The 14,149-nt window shown below is 43.2% G+C and overlaps 1 protein-coding gene across 1 annotated transcript in view; it reads left to right on the forward strand.

Annotated features, from left to right (window-relative positions):
* Positions 1-14,149, forward strand: part of LOC139461661 (protocadherin-16-like) — a 74,285-nt gene that overhangs the window by 49,804 nt on the left and 10,332 nt on the right. Inside the window, exons 30-41 of the mRNA XM_071243120.1 lie at positions 122-314; positions 823-1,243; positions 1,400-1,593; positions 2,190-2,429; positions 3,149-3,589; positions 5,157-5,580; positions 6,307-6,500; positions 8,598-8,840; positions 9,695-10,132; positions 11,293-11,713; positions 12,385-12,578; positions 13,527-13,766. Of these exons, the coding sequence (XP_071099221.1) occupies positions 122-314; positions 823-1,243; positions 1,400-1,593; positions 2,190-2,429; positions 3,149-3,589; positions 5,157-5,580; positions 6,307-6,500; positions 8,598-8,840; positions 9,695-10,132; positions 11,293-11,713; positions 12,385-12,578; positions 13,527-13,766 (3,643 nt within the window). The remainder of the gene's footprint in view (positions 1-121; positions 315-822; positions 1,244-1,399; positions 1,594-2,189; positions 2,430-3,148; positions 3,590-5,156; positions 5,581-6,306; positions 6,501-8,597; positions 8,841-9,694; positions 10,133-11,292; positions 11,714-12,384; positions 12,579-13,526; positions 13,767-14,149) is intronic.

The raw sequence follows: 14,149 nt of genomic DNA on the forward strand, positions 1-14,149 counted from the left end.
GATCCAACACTAAACGTTCTGACCAGTTTGATCATGACAAATATATTTCACACTATAAGTTTTCGACAGGCGCCCACATTCAACATGTAGATTATACTTTATTAATCCTATTTCGTTTTAGGTGACAGTTGTGCCTGAAAATGAATTCAACCCGGTATGGACCGCGCCAACGTCAAGCGTGAGTGGTAGTTTTGATGATATTGTCATATCTGAAGATACATCAGTTGGTTCTGTCTTGACAGTGTTCAACGCTACTGACAATGACAAGGCAGATGATGGCCTCGTCACCTACACCATCACAGGGACAAATTCAGGTACATGTATATTCCGGAAATCCTTCACAATTATCTCGTAGATATAAACTCCTATGTCAAACCCGTAGTGCTTGGAGTGAGTGAGTTAGGTTTAACGCCGCTTTTAACAGTATTACAGTTATATCGCGGCGTGTCAGCTTAATGTGGGAGGAAAGCCCGGAGTGATGCAGGTCTCAGACGTTTACCACTTCAGTGAAACCCACGAGCACGGGTATGGTGCTGACAAACCTAGAAACATAATCTGGGCGAATCGGGATTCGAACCCACAATCACAGGTTTCTGACGTGTCCAGGGGACGCAACTCTGCACAGCGAAATCAATGTGCGGGCAATATATTGCTAACGAAGGTACCCGATACAATATATACAATACCATGCAGACCAAAAATGTAATGACCTTTTTTCGGGAAGCACTTATTTAGAAATTGGATAAAACCACCTAACTCCGTTGTTTGAATGAAGGTTGTGGTTTATTTAACGATCAGGTTGAATGTTTGATTATTCCACAGCTTCCGGAACTTCTGCCGACGGTATGTTCTCCGTTGACAGCCATACTGGAGAGCTGATTGTTACTGGAACATTAGACTATGACGCTGGCACCAATGGCGCAGGAAGTTATACACTTTCTGTGAAGGCATCAGACAGTGGACACACCCCAAGAGAGGTAGCTGGCACTGTGGCCATTACACTGACCAACGTTAACGACAATGCCCCTGTCTTTGACCAAAGTGAGTACCACACCAGCGTCGCCGAGGACAGTGGTGTTGGGGCGGTTGTGGTTTCCCTCATCAATGACGACTTTGACGGTGATGATGTTAACCTTTCCATTGCCACTGGAAGGGATGACCTGTTTGAATGCGACGGAAACGACATCATCGTCAAGGCTGCCTTAGATTTTGAAACAGACAGAGTTCACGTTCTCATAATAAGGTTAGTTGTTTCAGCACATATGCACGTAATAATATGATATTATTTACTGCTTCCTATTACATTCAATATTTAGATATGATAAAGAGACATTCTCGGCATATAATTTAATTCATCTGTATCAATTACAAAACAACCCCCTTTTTTGTTATGAATCAGGGCATCTGATGGAGTGCATGAAACTGATGTGTCCGTGAAGATCGACATAGTAAATGTTATAGACCAGGCTCCTGTCATCAGCATGGCAACCACAACTTCCATGGCGGAGGAGCAGACAGTTGGGACTCCTGTAGAGGGAGGATACGTCGTGACAGATGCTGATGAGAAGGATGTTCTTACATATGTCCTAAGTGGTGTGTTGCATCAATGTTATTTCCAATAAATCCACCAAAGCATGTTTGAAGATCAAAATACATTATAATCATTTATATCTACATTTCAACTATGTTCTCCAAAGTTGTTTTTAAGTCCTGAAAATATTTTCCTGGTTCCCTAAATGTGCTCCTGTTGACCTATATATATTCTCCTGTCCTCATCTAATTTATTTTTAATTCCTTCCTCAGTGGCATTTTAGGTTCTTCTGCTAACTCAAAGTAATTAACTTTCTTAAACTGGGTGGGTTATATTTTGCTAACTGAAATATTTTTTTTCCTTGCTTGACCTAATGATGTCCTTTGTTAACCCAAAGGTACACTACTTTCGTAACCCGATGTGCCTTATACTTTGTTGTCCCAAAGCTCTTCGACTTTCGTTACCTTGGTGGGTCATACTTTGTTAACCCAATAATCATCTTGCTTGATCTCGATGTTTCCTTCTTTGGTAACCCAAAGAACCTCTATGCCCTTGACCTTGGAGTGTTCTCCCTTTATGTGTTCTTTCTTTACAAACACGTGGACAAACACGTGTTTTCCCCCTTACTGTATGGATATTCTCCTTTTCATTTCTTCAGGTGTTGACAGTCACTACCTTACCATCAACTCATCATCTGGTGACTTATCAGTTGCCACGAATGTTGATAGAGAAGGGACCAATGCTAAAACTGAACTGTCTCTGACCTTGACCGTCACTGACCAGGCTGGACTGCAGGCTACTCAGGATCTCACCATCAAAGTTGAGGACATCAATGATCAGCTTCCGGTTTGTGACCAGACTGTGTATGAAATTGAGGTCACTGAAAATACCCCAGGAGGTAATGCTACTTAAATCCTTGAAGCAAATATTGGTTAGGACAAACCATCGTCTTTCAGGAATTCCTGATTTTATCGGAGATCCATTTAGAGCAATAATTCCTCACCAACAGTTAGGTCCCTTTGACGACATGTGTGTTGTCTAGGCATTACGTGTACAGGAGTCTATACTGTAGTTAAAGGGGTGGGGGGATAGGGGGGTGGGGGTGGGAGCGGTGTGTGTGAAGAGCGTTCGCTCGTCACGCCAGTGGAAGGACCGTGTTCAATTGTCAACGTTAGTGAAATATATTTCGTCTGTCAACCGCCGTGATATTGCTTACTGTGAGTGAGTACGGTTTTGCGCCGCTTTTAGCAATATTCCACCAATATCACGGCGGGGGACACCAGAAATGGTCTTCACACATTGTACCCATGTCGAGATTCGAACCCGGGTCTTCGACCTGACGAGCGAACGCTTTAAGCACTAGGCTATCCGACCGCCAGATATTGCTAACAAAGGACTAAAAGCGACGTACATAGATACTCACTCAGTCATTCATTCACTATCGTCACAGAGGTTGCGAGGTCATTTTAGGATAACATTAATTGGGCTTGTAACACATAAAACATGTCAGACGTACCATGACGCTTCAATTAAGTTTTTAATTCATCAGCATCAATACTGAAAGCCTTTAATTGATTTCATCACATCCACTTCACACGCCTTCCCTTTAATTTTCAGATACTGAGCTGCTGGATTTTGTATGTGTTGACAGCGATGTGGGCAACAACGCCCAGTTTGACCTAACACTGGCCAGTGGGGATGATACCGCCAATAAGTTTAAAATAGGCAGCTCTAAACTGTCCACTGACGCCACTGATCTTGACTACGAGGCTTTAGAAGCGTCAGGCTACATGTACACCCTGGTCATCACAGCAGTGGACACACCAGACCAGGGGGAGGCCAACACGGGGACAGCGATAGTGAAGGTGACGGTCCTACCAGAGAACGAGTTCGACCCTGTGTGGACAGGACCTGCTTCAGATGGAAGTGGAACATTTACGGGACTGAGTGTGAGTGAGGATGAAGCACCTGGATTTATGCTGACGACGTTCACCGCCACTGATGACGACTACAGTGACGACGGGGTGATCACATACTCTATCGTTTCCATCACTGCAGGTATATATCATATATATATTCATAATGGTATACTTTCGTTTTTTGTCTTCTTAGTCACCAAATGGTGTCCTATATCATCAAATACATATGTTTCTTTACCAAAAGTATTTTGTTCCTATCAAAGTACAAAGTGTTTTGTTTTAGATGGCAGGAAAGGAATCTCAACGTGTGACAACTGTTCAGGGATAAAACGCTATGTGTGAGGATAAGCTGCGAAAACAGCTGAGATCAATGCAGTTGGTTTGTTGATTCTATTATTTTAGAGGGAATTATCTCCAAACGACTAACTGCATTGCAATTTTTTGTCAAAATTAAAAAAACAAAAGGCATTAGAACCAGGGAATTGGAACGTTTAGTCTGAAAAACATTGTGATTGACATTATAGCCTGAGAATTTTGCACTGCTGAAATCCGTTCTGAGAATACCATGGCATTATATCCTGAGAATTTTGCACTGCAGAAATCCGTTCTGAGAATACCATCGCATTATAACCGGAGAATTGTGCAGTGCGGAAATTCGTTCTGAGAATACCATGGCATTATAACCGGAGAATTGTGCAGTGCGGGAATCCGTTCTTAGAATACCATGGCATTATAACCGGAGAATTGTGCACTGCGGAAATTCGTTCTGAGAATACCATGGCATTATAACCGGAGAATTGTGCACTGCGGAAATCCGTTCTGAGAAGACCATTTTTAGACCGCCGTCATATAACTGGAATATTGCTGCGTGCGGCGTTAAACAACAAACAAATAAACAAATAATGTATGCTCAGAGACATTATCGAAGGGTCACCAAGGTAAGTAGGGTGCCAAACATGAACATATGTCAATAAGCGTCAAAATGTCTGAGTATGTTGACAATGCGATTAACAGTTGAAGAACGTGTTGTGCATGCCTTTGTCACACTGATTGGGTGCCCTTATGAAAGTGGAAAAATGGACAGCGACCATGAAAACCAATGAAAAGTGCTAGAGTGAAGGTCATGGGGTGAGGTGAGGTGAAATTGGGTTTAACGTCGCGTCTAAGATTATTGCATTTATATAGCGACGTGCATGCACGTGTGTGTGTGGCTGCTTGTACTAGTCCGGACTGATGCCGATTTATAGTGCTGAGATACCATGCCGCAGTTTAAAATGAATACCCCCTCAGACACAGTATACTGACTCCGAGCCGACCAGTCCTTGCTTTAACCCCTTAATGCCGAGCGCCAGACAGGGTAACAACAAGTACCAACTTTTAACGTCTTTTGGTATGACGCGGTCGGGGATCGAACCCCGGACCTTCCGCTCTCCGGGTGGACGCTCTACCACTAGACCACGGAGGCGGTCTGAAGGTCATGGGAAGAAGCTACCAAAAACGTCTGAAAGCAACCAGTGGTGTAGCCTATGCTCTTGCAATACTTGATACATTATACATGATACATCACAGCCAATGGGGTAATGAAATAGTTCATTCCAGATGCAACTGCACTTCTCTCTTTGAAGTTGAAAATGCGACGTTTTTTGAACACATCTATCTCAAATTATCTTTACTCAGTAATGGCACTGACTATATTCCTTCTGTAGCTTCAGGTGCATCGGTTTCGGACATCTTCATCATAGATGCCCACACAGGAGAACTCATTGTAGCTGACGACTTAGACGTTGACTCGGGAACAAACGGCGAGGCGAGTTACACCATTGTAGTGAAGGCATCGGATAACGGAGCCACGGCACGCTCTGTAGAAGGAACCATCACCGTCTCTCTGGACAACGTCAACGATAACGCTCCTGTGTTTGATCAGACAGAGTATCAGGCAGACCTCAGTGAAGACAGCGTTGTGGACACAGTCGTCATAACATTGAACACTGAAGATTTTGATGACGATTCGGTGACGCTTTCAATTATATCGGGTAGGGAGGACCTATTTAAGATTGATGGAAATGACGTAAAGGTTAAGGATGCCCTCCTGGACTACGAATCCACCCAGAGTCACCTGCTGTACATCAAGTAAGTAACTAATATTTAAGAATATTTCAAGTCAATAGGTATTAAACCCTGCTTTCAACAACCCTGCTTTGACGACATCACCCTAATGGGGTGGCGAACGAAAGGAAGAGGGTTATCAACGTAGTTTGACGAAAGCGTCGTGCACGAGTATGTTGGTGGTGACAGTTCTAATGAGTTAGAAGCTGATAACCCACGAGCATATCTGTTTATACTGTTTCTGACCAAAGCTAAATCCCCCGACCACACTCCCCACCTCCAAACCCCTACACTGTGACACTAAGGGAACATTTTATTTCCTTCTTTTCTTTTCCCGTAAGGTGTGAGACAAATTCGTATCGAGACAAGCACTTTCCACTTTTAACCAGCATAAGATCACACACAACAGTTAGAGTCAAACTGGCTCACCTCACTTAAGATAATAACACAATTAGTATATACAAATACCAATAATTAAATGGCTCATATACTTAAAAGTAATTGTTATGCGTTACATCCTACTTCAAACTGATGCTGTTTCTATTTTTTGAGTAATCAATAATACTACGAAATAATCACTTACACGTCTCCTCTTTAGGATATGTTTCTATCTACATAAGCATAACAGTCCACGGGTATTCCAGGCTAGCTTCTTTCTCGTTTGGTATATACACGTTTGGTATACGCACAGCGAAGTGTTCGCTTGGGTATTGATATCCTGAGCTGAAATAGTTTCTATTTCTATTTCAGGGCGACTGATGGTACGTTTGAATCCCGAGTCTCACTGCATGTTACGGTGCTGGACGTGATAGACGAAGCTCCGGTCATCACCATAGCAACAACAGGAGCCATGTCCGAGGGACAAGCTATAACCACAGGAGTACACGGAGGGTTTCACGTCACCGATCTCGATGAACTGGATGTGCACATATATGCATTAACAGGTATATACGTCCGAGCAGAGAAGAGCGCACATGTATTATTCTAAATGAGCGTGTTGGGAATACAAAGAGCCCGGGCAAGGGACGCAACTCCACATCTTTTCCAAGGCAAGTGAGTTAACTGACTTTAAAAGTGGAAACTGGACTTTTAGAGACAGTTAACTCCCTTGCCACAGGAAGAGGGAACCCAGCCACTCGGCTCCATGTTGATACAAGCAAACTATGTCCAGTTGATAAAAAATATACATTTAAACATTGACAGTTGTAGTTATTTGGGATGTTTAACCACGAGTTATTTGAATTATTCGAAGGTGTTGTATAGCAATTACTTTAAGGCTTGGGGCAGGGGGAGTCTCTTCGCTGTGACCTAGGTTCGAATCCCAGATTCACTTACGTTTCTACATTTTTCAGCAATATACCCATTATTGAGGGTTCCACAAGGTGGTAAACGTCTACGACCTCGTGTTTTTCGCCACCATCAACCTGACACGCCGTGAAATAACTGAATTTCTGTTGAAAGCAGGGTCCACACACGCCTACCACACTTTGGGCTTCATCGTAATAAGTACACCCAACGGTATAGAACGCATCTTCCCGAGGCAAGTGAGTTAACTGACTATAAAAGTCCAGTTTCCACCCTTGCCGAACTATGCTGGTATTATGGAGTTACATTTTGGCTGGACTAACGAGTCTATGCATAGTCCAATCAAAATCGCGCACCGAAATCGAAATCCGGTTCGTAAAGTGTCATGCAGATTTCGGTCGACTGCAGGATTTGCAAGGCATGTGCACTGCTAACTCGTTGTCAACAGATATTTTCTAAATCTTTTCATGCTTTTAATCAAGGTGCTCACGTGATTTGATGCACTTCGCGATGTAAGACTCGTTTTATCACAATATAGATCTTGATTATCAATCAGATCGTCTTGACTGGGCGCCACCGTTTTGTTTGAAGCAAATGCAAGTGATACGAGAGGTAGAATCTGATTGGTCAATAGGAGAGGCATAGAAAAGACATAACTCGTAACAGCCACTGGTGGCGCTACGATCGAGCCCAGGAATTCCAGCCTAGTTCGGCAAGGGTCGAAACTGGACTTTTAAAGTCAGTTAACTCTCTTGCCTCGGGAAGATGTATAGAACGTGACATCACATTGACGTTTCAACATTATGTACAGCCTTCTTGAGGATGTTGAGAAAATGTACGAGCTTTGAACATATTTACCACAATTTTAACAACGATGACTCCCTGAATAGAATCCAACCTCAGAAATGTCGGTCATGTCGATTTTACGAACAGGTGGTTAAGTTAGATATTTCTTCACAATCTTCACTTCGATTATCTGTTATTATTCACCAGAAATTACGTCATGCTAGACCAATTTCTTATCCTGAAATGTAAGATAGCTACACGATAAATCGCAAAGAACAATGAAGAACGAAGTCTGGTTTATTTCACGAAAAAACATTGTTCTATCATGACGTCATTTCTGGAGATTCGAACATACGCTCGCAACTTGATGACGTCGTATATTGGAGGACGTTATTTTCTAGAGGGGGGTGTCTAGTGAGTTGTTGCCTAAAGATGTAGCTGGGCAACGCAGATAAACGCGAAGGCTGAACGTTCATATCCAAAAGCAGGAGAGATGTGACAATCGGTATTGGGAGAAAAGATACAGGCAATCGAAATTAGGATTGAGAGAATATGCGGGAAATACCCTCTTGTGCCTAAAATGGACTGTCCGACATTGCCGAAGTCGGATTCTGTTGAGAGATTCAGTTATTTAAAAACGTGTAAATATTGTTAAAGCTTGTACACTTTATCATCGTAATTAAAGAGGTTGTACAAAATGTCGATATCTCATACAAAAATTAAACGAATCGTGGTCGTTGTTTATCGTACAATAAAACACTGAATGGTGAATAAACCAGTCGGGCCTGTGCCCCTCATGGTTTACTCTCCCTGTAGTGTTTTATTGTTCCATAAACAACTCCCACTCGTCGATTATTTCTGAAATAAACCACGTTTTGTTCTTCGTTGTTCTTTGCGATATATCGTGTAGCTGTCTTACATATGTCTTTATGTATTTGTCTCTTCTGCAGGTGCACACAGTCACTACCTGAGTATTGACACGGGCACCGGATACCTATCTGTGGCGGAGCATGTCGACAGAGACGGGGCCAGTGGCGTCACAGAGCTGACCGGGCTGACACTGACCGTCACGGACCAAGCCGGACTCCAGGACACAAAAGATTTTACTGTCACAATCGTTGACGTCAATGACCTTGCCCCTGTGTTTGACCCAGCGGAATACAGAATCGAAGTCACCGAAAATACTGCTGCCGGTAAAGTTTATTGGAATGGCCTCTTTGATTGTGGGTTCGATTCCTGTTTCGCCCCGAATATGGTTAAAGGTTCGTCAGCACGAAACCCGTGTTTGGTTTTATCCAAAGTGTTAAACGTCTGAGACTACATCACTTCAGGCTTTCCTCCCACATGAAGCTGACACGCCGCGATACAACTGGAATACTCTTCAAAGCGGCGTTAAACCCAACTCGCTCGCTCGCTCACTCCACTGGTAAACGATAGCCTCTGAAAGCACCCTGAAACGTGTTCACTTTAACGAAAGTAATACAAGAAATTATAACATAAATTTATAGCAGAGGTGAAAATATGTATTATGTCACTTTTACAAACTGAATCCAAATTACGACGAGTTTATACCTGATCCTGTTCAATCACGCCAAGCATGAAGAAGGAGTTACGCCAGCTGGTCAAAAAGTTCTAAGCCTAAGAAACAAAACCAACAATTGTGAATGTGTTTTATGTTATTTGTCTACATATTCTCCCTACTTTTCAATACTCTTCTCATATCGATAGTGAAGCTTTTTAATTCCAGTCAGGAAGACATTTTCTGAAGCCACCCTGAAAAACCCAGTCACGGTACTTGAGGTTATCGTTGCAATGAACAACGTAAACAATGTACTACATTGACAAGTTAGCCAGGCTTAGAACGTTTAGACCAGCCATCGTATTAAGCCAAGACTCCAAGTGTAGAGGTTTGAAGTGACCTCTGTATGATGTAGGGTACTTGTAGTACAAATTTTGGTGTGTAAGTTAATATGTGGAGGGGCCCATAATATGTAGAAGTGGAATGTTTTACTGGTTTGCCGTTTAATATCGTTGCTTCGTTTTCCAGGAACTTCCCTCTTGGACTTCCTCTGCACTGATGGTGACTCTGGCAACAACGCTGTTTTTGTCGTGGGTGTTGGAGATGGCGACGATTCTCAGCCAAAGTTCAAAATGTCTGGTCAGCAGCTTCAGACAGACGGTAACCTTGACTACGATAGTCTAGAAGAATCAGGATACATGTACACCCTAATCATCACAGCAGTGGACACACCAGACCAGGGGGAGGCCAACACGGGGACAGCGATAGTAAAGGTGACGGTCAAACCAGAGAACGAGTTCGACCCTGTATGGACAGGACCTGCCTCAGATGGAAGTGGAACATTTACCGCCATCTTTGTGAGAGAGGATCTGGCTCCTGGTGATGTCGCAGTGACTTTCATTGCTGTTGATGACGATCTCGGAGTTGATGGGGATGTTGCATACAGTATTGTGTCTGTCACGGCAGGTAAGTTGATCTTTCTTGAAATTTGACTGCATGACCTTCATTGTGTAATTTTAATTTTACATTACAATATTATGTATTAAACAATATAAAACCATAACATTTCGACAAGATGTAGGTAATTCCGACAGAACAAGAGAAACGTAGCAATGTATTACAATCAAGAGGGGCGGTCGGGTAGCCTAGTGGTTAAAGCGTTCGCTTGTCACGCCGAAGACCCGGGTTCGATTCCCGACATGGGTACAATGTGTGAAGCCTATTTCTGGTGTCCCCCGCCGTGATATTGCTGGAATATTGCTAAAAGCGGCGTAAAACCATACTCACTCACTCACAATCAAGAACGTAGCCTGTCATTATCGAAAGGTCATTACAATGGTGTAGCTAATTACGGACCAGGAATTCGATCTCACACACCAATTTGATACCAAATTATCTCAAATGGACTTCTCACCCTCAGGTGTGTCAGAAAGAATATTTCACGCGGCACTCACCAATATTTCAACTTCAACACGACGGACTGTATAGCGAGTCTATGTCAGTGTCGTGGCAAAAGGTTGATAGTATGAACACCGAATACGTCGTTATTGCACTTTGTAAAACCCGATTCTCATCGTATGCGACAACGAAATGTTTGCGTTCCTTGGTCATGCCATGATCTGGTTTTCGTGGGATCGAATCTACAATAGAACACGGATATAGCGAACAAACGGATACAACGAACTATTAAAAAATCCCCGATTTATCTCCTATATAATATCATATAAAATTTACGTATATAACGAACTCTCTACAGCGAACTAAGGGATACAGCGAACTGATATCTGATTACCGACAAGCCCATCTACCACTGCTTAGTGATGTGTATAGCGAACTGAGAAATCTTGGCTGTACGCAATCAGCGGTGAATCAACACAATCGCGGCGAATCAATATAATCAGCGGTGACGGTGTATTATGATCCATAGGCTGTCAGCACCATATCTGTTCCCGCCGCGTTCAAAATGTATTTTTCTGAAATTTCTTAGAAAAATAATTTGGCCTCGGGTGGTTAACGTACAATCGGTCGCTAATTGCGTACGACCGGTCCCTGCTCAGTTTAATGGACTTATTACACAGCAGCGGTAAACCCAACTCACTCACTCACTCATTATTATCTTCCTGTAGCATCTGGAGCAGATGGGGCAGATAGATTCTCCATAGATGCAGCGACAGGGGGGTTGCTGGTGGCAGGCAAGCTCGATGTGGATTCCGTTACTGGAGGGGAGCCCAGCTACACTGTTGTGGTCAAGGCTTCGGACAATGGACAAACACCGCGTGAAACGCAGGGAACAATAACTATATCACTAGAGAATGTCAACGACATCGCACCTGTGTTTGACCAGACGGATTACGAAACAGCCGTCGATGAAGATGTCGATGTAGGCGTCGTCGTGATGTCCATGGTCGTTGTTGACCACGATGGTGACACTGTGACGTTGACCATCGCCAGTGGACGGGATGATCTGTTTATGTGTGACGGATATGACGTCAAGGTCAAGACCCCGCTGGATTTCGAGACGGAAGATATTCATATCTTAGTCATACGGTGAGTGATGTTGGTCATTTTTAACTATCAACGTCCAAAATCTTTTCATTCACGCACAGACAGATAGGACACCGGGTGTTATCAAAAGTATTGGTAATTAGGTGATGTTGGTTCCAGTGTCCACTACCTTTACTTAATCTTGGGATCAATCACCAATCAATTCAGCGGACGTAGATGTAATCAGTAATCAATATTTTAATAACTTTAATTAAAAATTATAATCTTTGACTTATTTGCATGTTTAGTGTCAACATGACAATTTCGTGAATATCGTTCTAGGGTGTATAACGATACTTTGAAACACTTTTAAATACAACACAGTCGTGGTTTTAATGCTTTTGTTTGAGATTTAATCATAAATTCGATTGTATATGGTATTAACGTTCAAATATTAATAATTAGCTTCTTTCATACCAGCGCTATAGTTGACATGATGTCACGTTACCAATACTAATCTAATGTATTCATTTCTAAAATCACTCAAGTAATGTCAACATGTTGACAAAGTTGAACATATCAATAAAAGTGCTGATTATTATCTTAAAATCACGTTTATTCGCAACTAAGCCTCGAAACAATCTCAGAATATGTTCATAACGGTATTTCAAAACAAATATAAAGAAATACTGAAACACACCTATATCAACACATCGTTGTTTTGGTGCCCTCAGAGCGTCAGATGGCACATTCACTACGGACTTCACCATCCACGTCAGCGTCAATGACGTCTTAGACGAAGCGCCAGTGATAACGGTAGAAGGGACAGCGTCGATGGCGGAAGGCCAGGTCGTGAGAACAGGGGTGTATGGCGGGTTGAGCGCCATGGATGCTGATGCTGGTGACACGCTTACATACTCCCTCAGTGGTGAGTCCCCCAGCACTGATGAATACAGGCAACTCTCAAGTACTCATCCTCCATACAATCGATGTCCGTATTGAGTAAAGATCGTTTTGTCTTATAAGGAAGCTAGACTCGGACCTTTTGAGCAGGCAAGCAATCCCAGGAAGTGGGATCTAGTTCATTCAAACCCTGTATTGTTTGTCTCCTTTGTTTTGCTTGCATATTATCGCTACGTTTTCCCTTTTAATGACTAGCGAATAGGCTGTCATGGAACACACTAATATGTTTGTTGGTTGGTTGGTTAACGCCGCTATCAGTAATATTCCAGACTGCTAGGTCCCTCTTCTAACCAGGAATCCCCCTGGCACATTATGTTGGGTGTCACGCGTGTATGTAGAAATAGAAAGTAGGGGTGTCCAAAAAACTTATATTTTTACCTCTTTCATCCCCCCCCCCCCCCCCCCCCCCCCCCCTTCAAGGAGGAGACAATGGGTGTTTATTATGAGCAAATGTCCAAATGTTAGATGCTTCTGTGGTGTGATATAGCGGTACACTTGATGATACCGAATTTTGCCAGACACTGTTAGGATTCCTGGTCAGAGTGAGTGAGTATGGTTTTACGCCGCTTTTAGCAATATTCCAATATAATAGCGGTGACACCAGAAATGGGCCTCATACATTGTAACCATGTGGGGAATCGAACCCGGGTTTTCGGCGTGACGAGCGAACGCTTTAACCACTAGGCTACCCTACCGACACCTGGTCAGAATACATCTACAGTAACTAATTATTTTTTTCGAAACTGACGATACTCCCTCTATTATTTACAGGTCGTGATATAGCTGCAATTTAGCTGATTGCAACGTTAAAGTATAGTGATACGTACTCGTTGACTCACTGTGACAAACAGTTGTAACTTGTTGGTATAGTATTTTACTCTGCGAGCTCGACTTTCTCCCCTGTTTGCTGCAGGTGTGGACAGTGGCTACTTGACCATAGACCCGACCACTGGCGAGCTGTCGGTTGAACAGAACGTGGACAGAGAAGGGCCTAGTGGGAAAACTGAGCTGTCCCTCACACTGACCGTCACTGACCAGGCAGGACTCCAGGCCACCCAGGATTTCACCATCACAGTTGAGGACATCAACGATCTTCCCCCTAAGTGCGACCCAGCAGTCTTCATAACGGAAGTCACTGAAAACACCGCAGAAGGTATGCGCAACTCATAGAACTCATTGTTTGTTTGTTGTTTAACGCCGCACTCAGTAATATTCCAGCTATATGACGGCGGTCTGTAAACAATCGAGTCTGACCAGACAATCCAGTGACTGACATCATGAACATCGATCCACGCAACTTGGATACGATGACATGGATCAAACAAGTCAGTGAGCCTGACCACCCGATCCCGTATTCGCCTCTTGCGACAAGCATACTCGCTCTTGCGGAAAGAATGGGTTGCTGAAGACCTATTCTAACCAGGATCTCCACGCTTCATGTGTATCACTGTCTTCAGAACGAACGGAGTTTGGGTTGAACTGCGACAGTATTGGACGGGTTCGGGTGTGTAAAGGACTGACGGGTATGGAGAATGG

Source organism: Haliotis cracherodii, unplaced genomic scaffold (genome assembly GCF_022045235.1).
Source record: "Haliotis cracherodii isolate W230 unplaced genomic scaffold, xgHalCrac1.p SCAF_15, whole genome shotgun sequence".
NCBI classification, from domain to species: Eukaryota; Metazoa; Mollusca; class Gastropoda; order Lepetellida; family Haliotidae; genus Haliotis; species Haliotis cracherodii.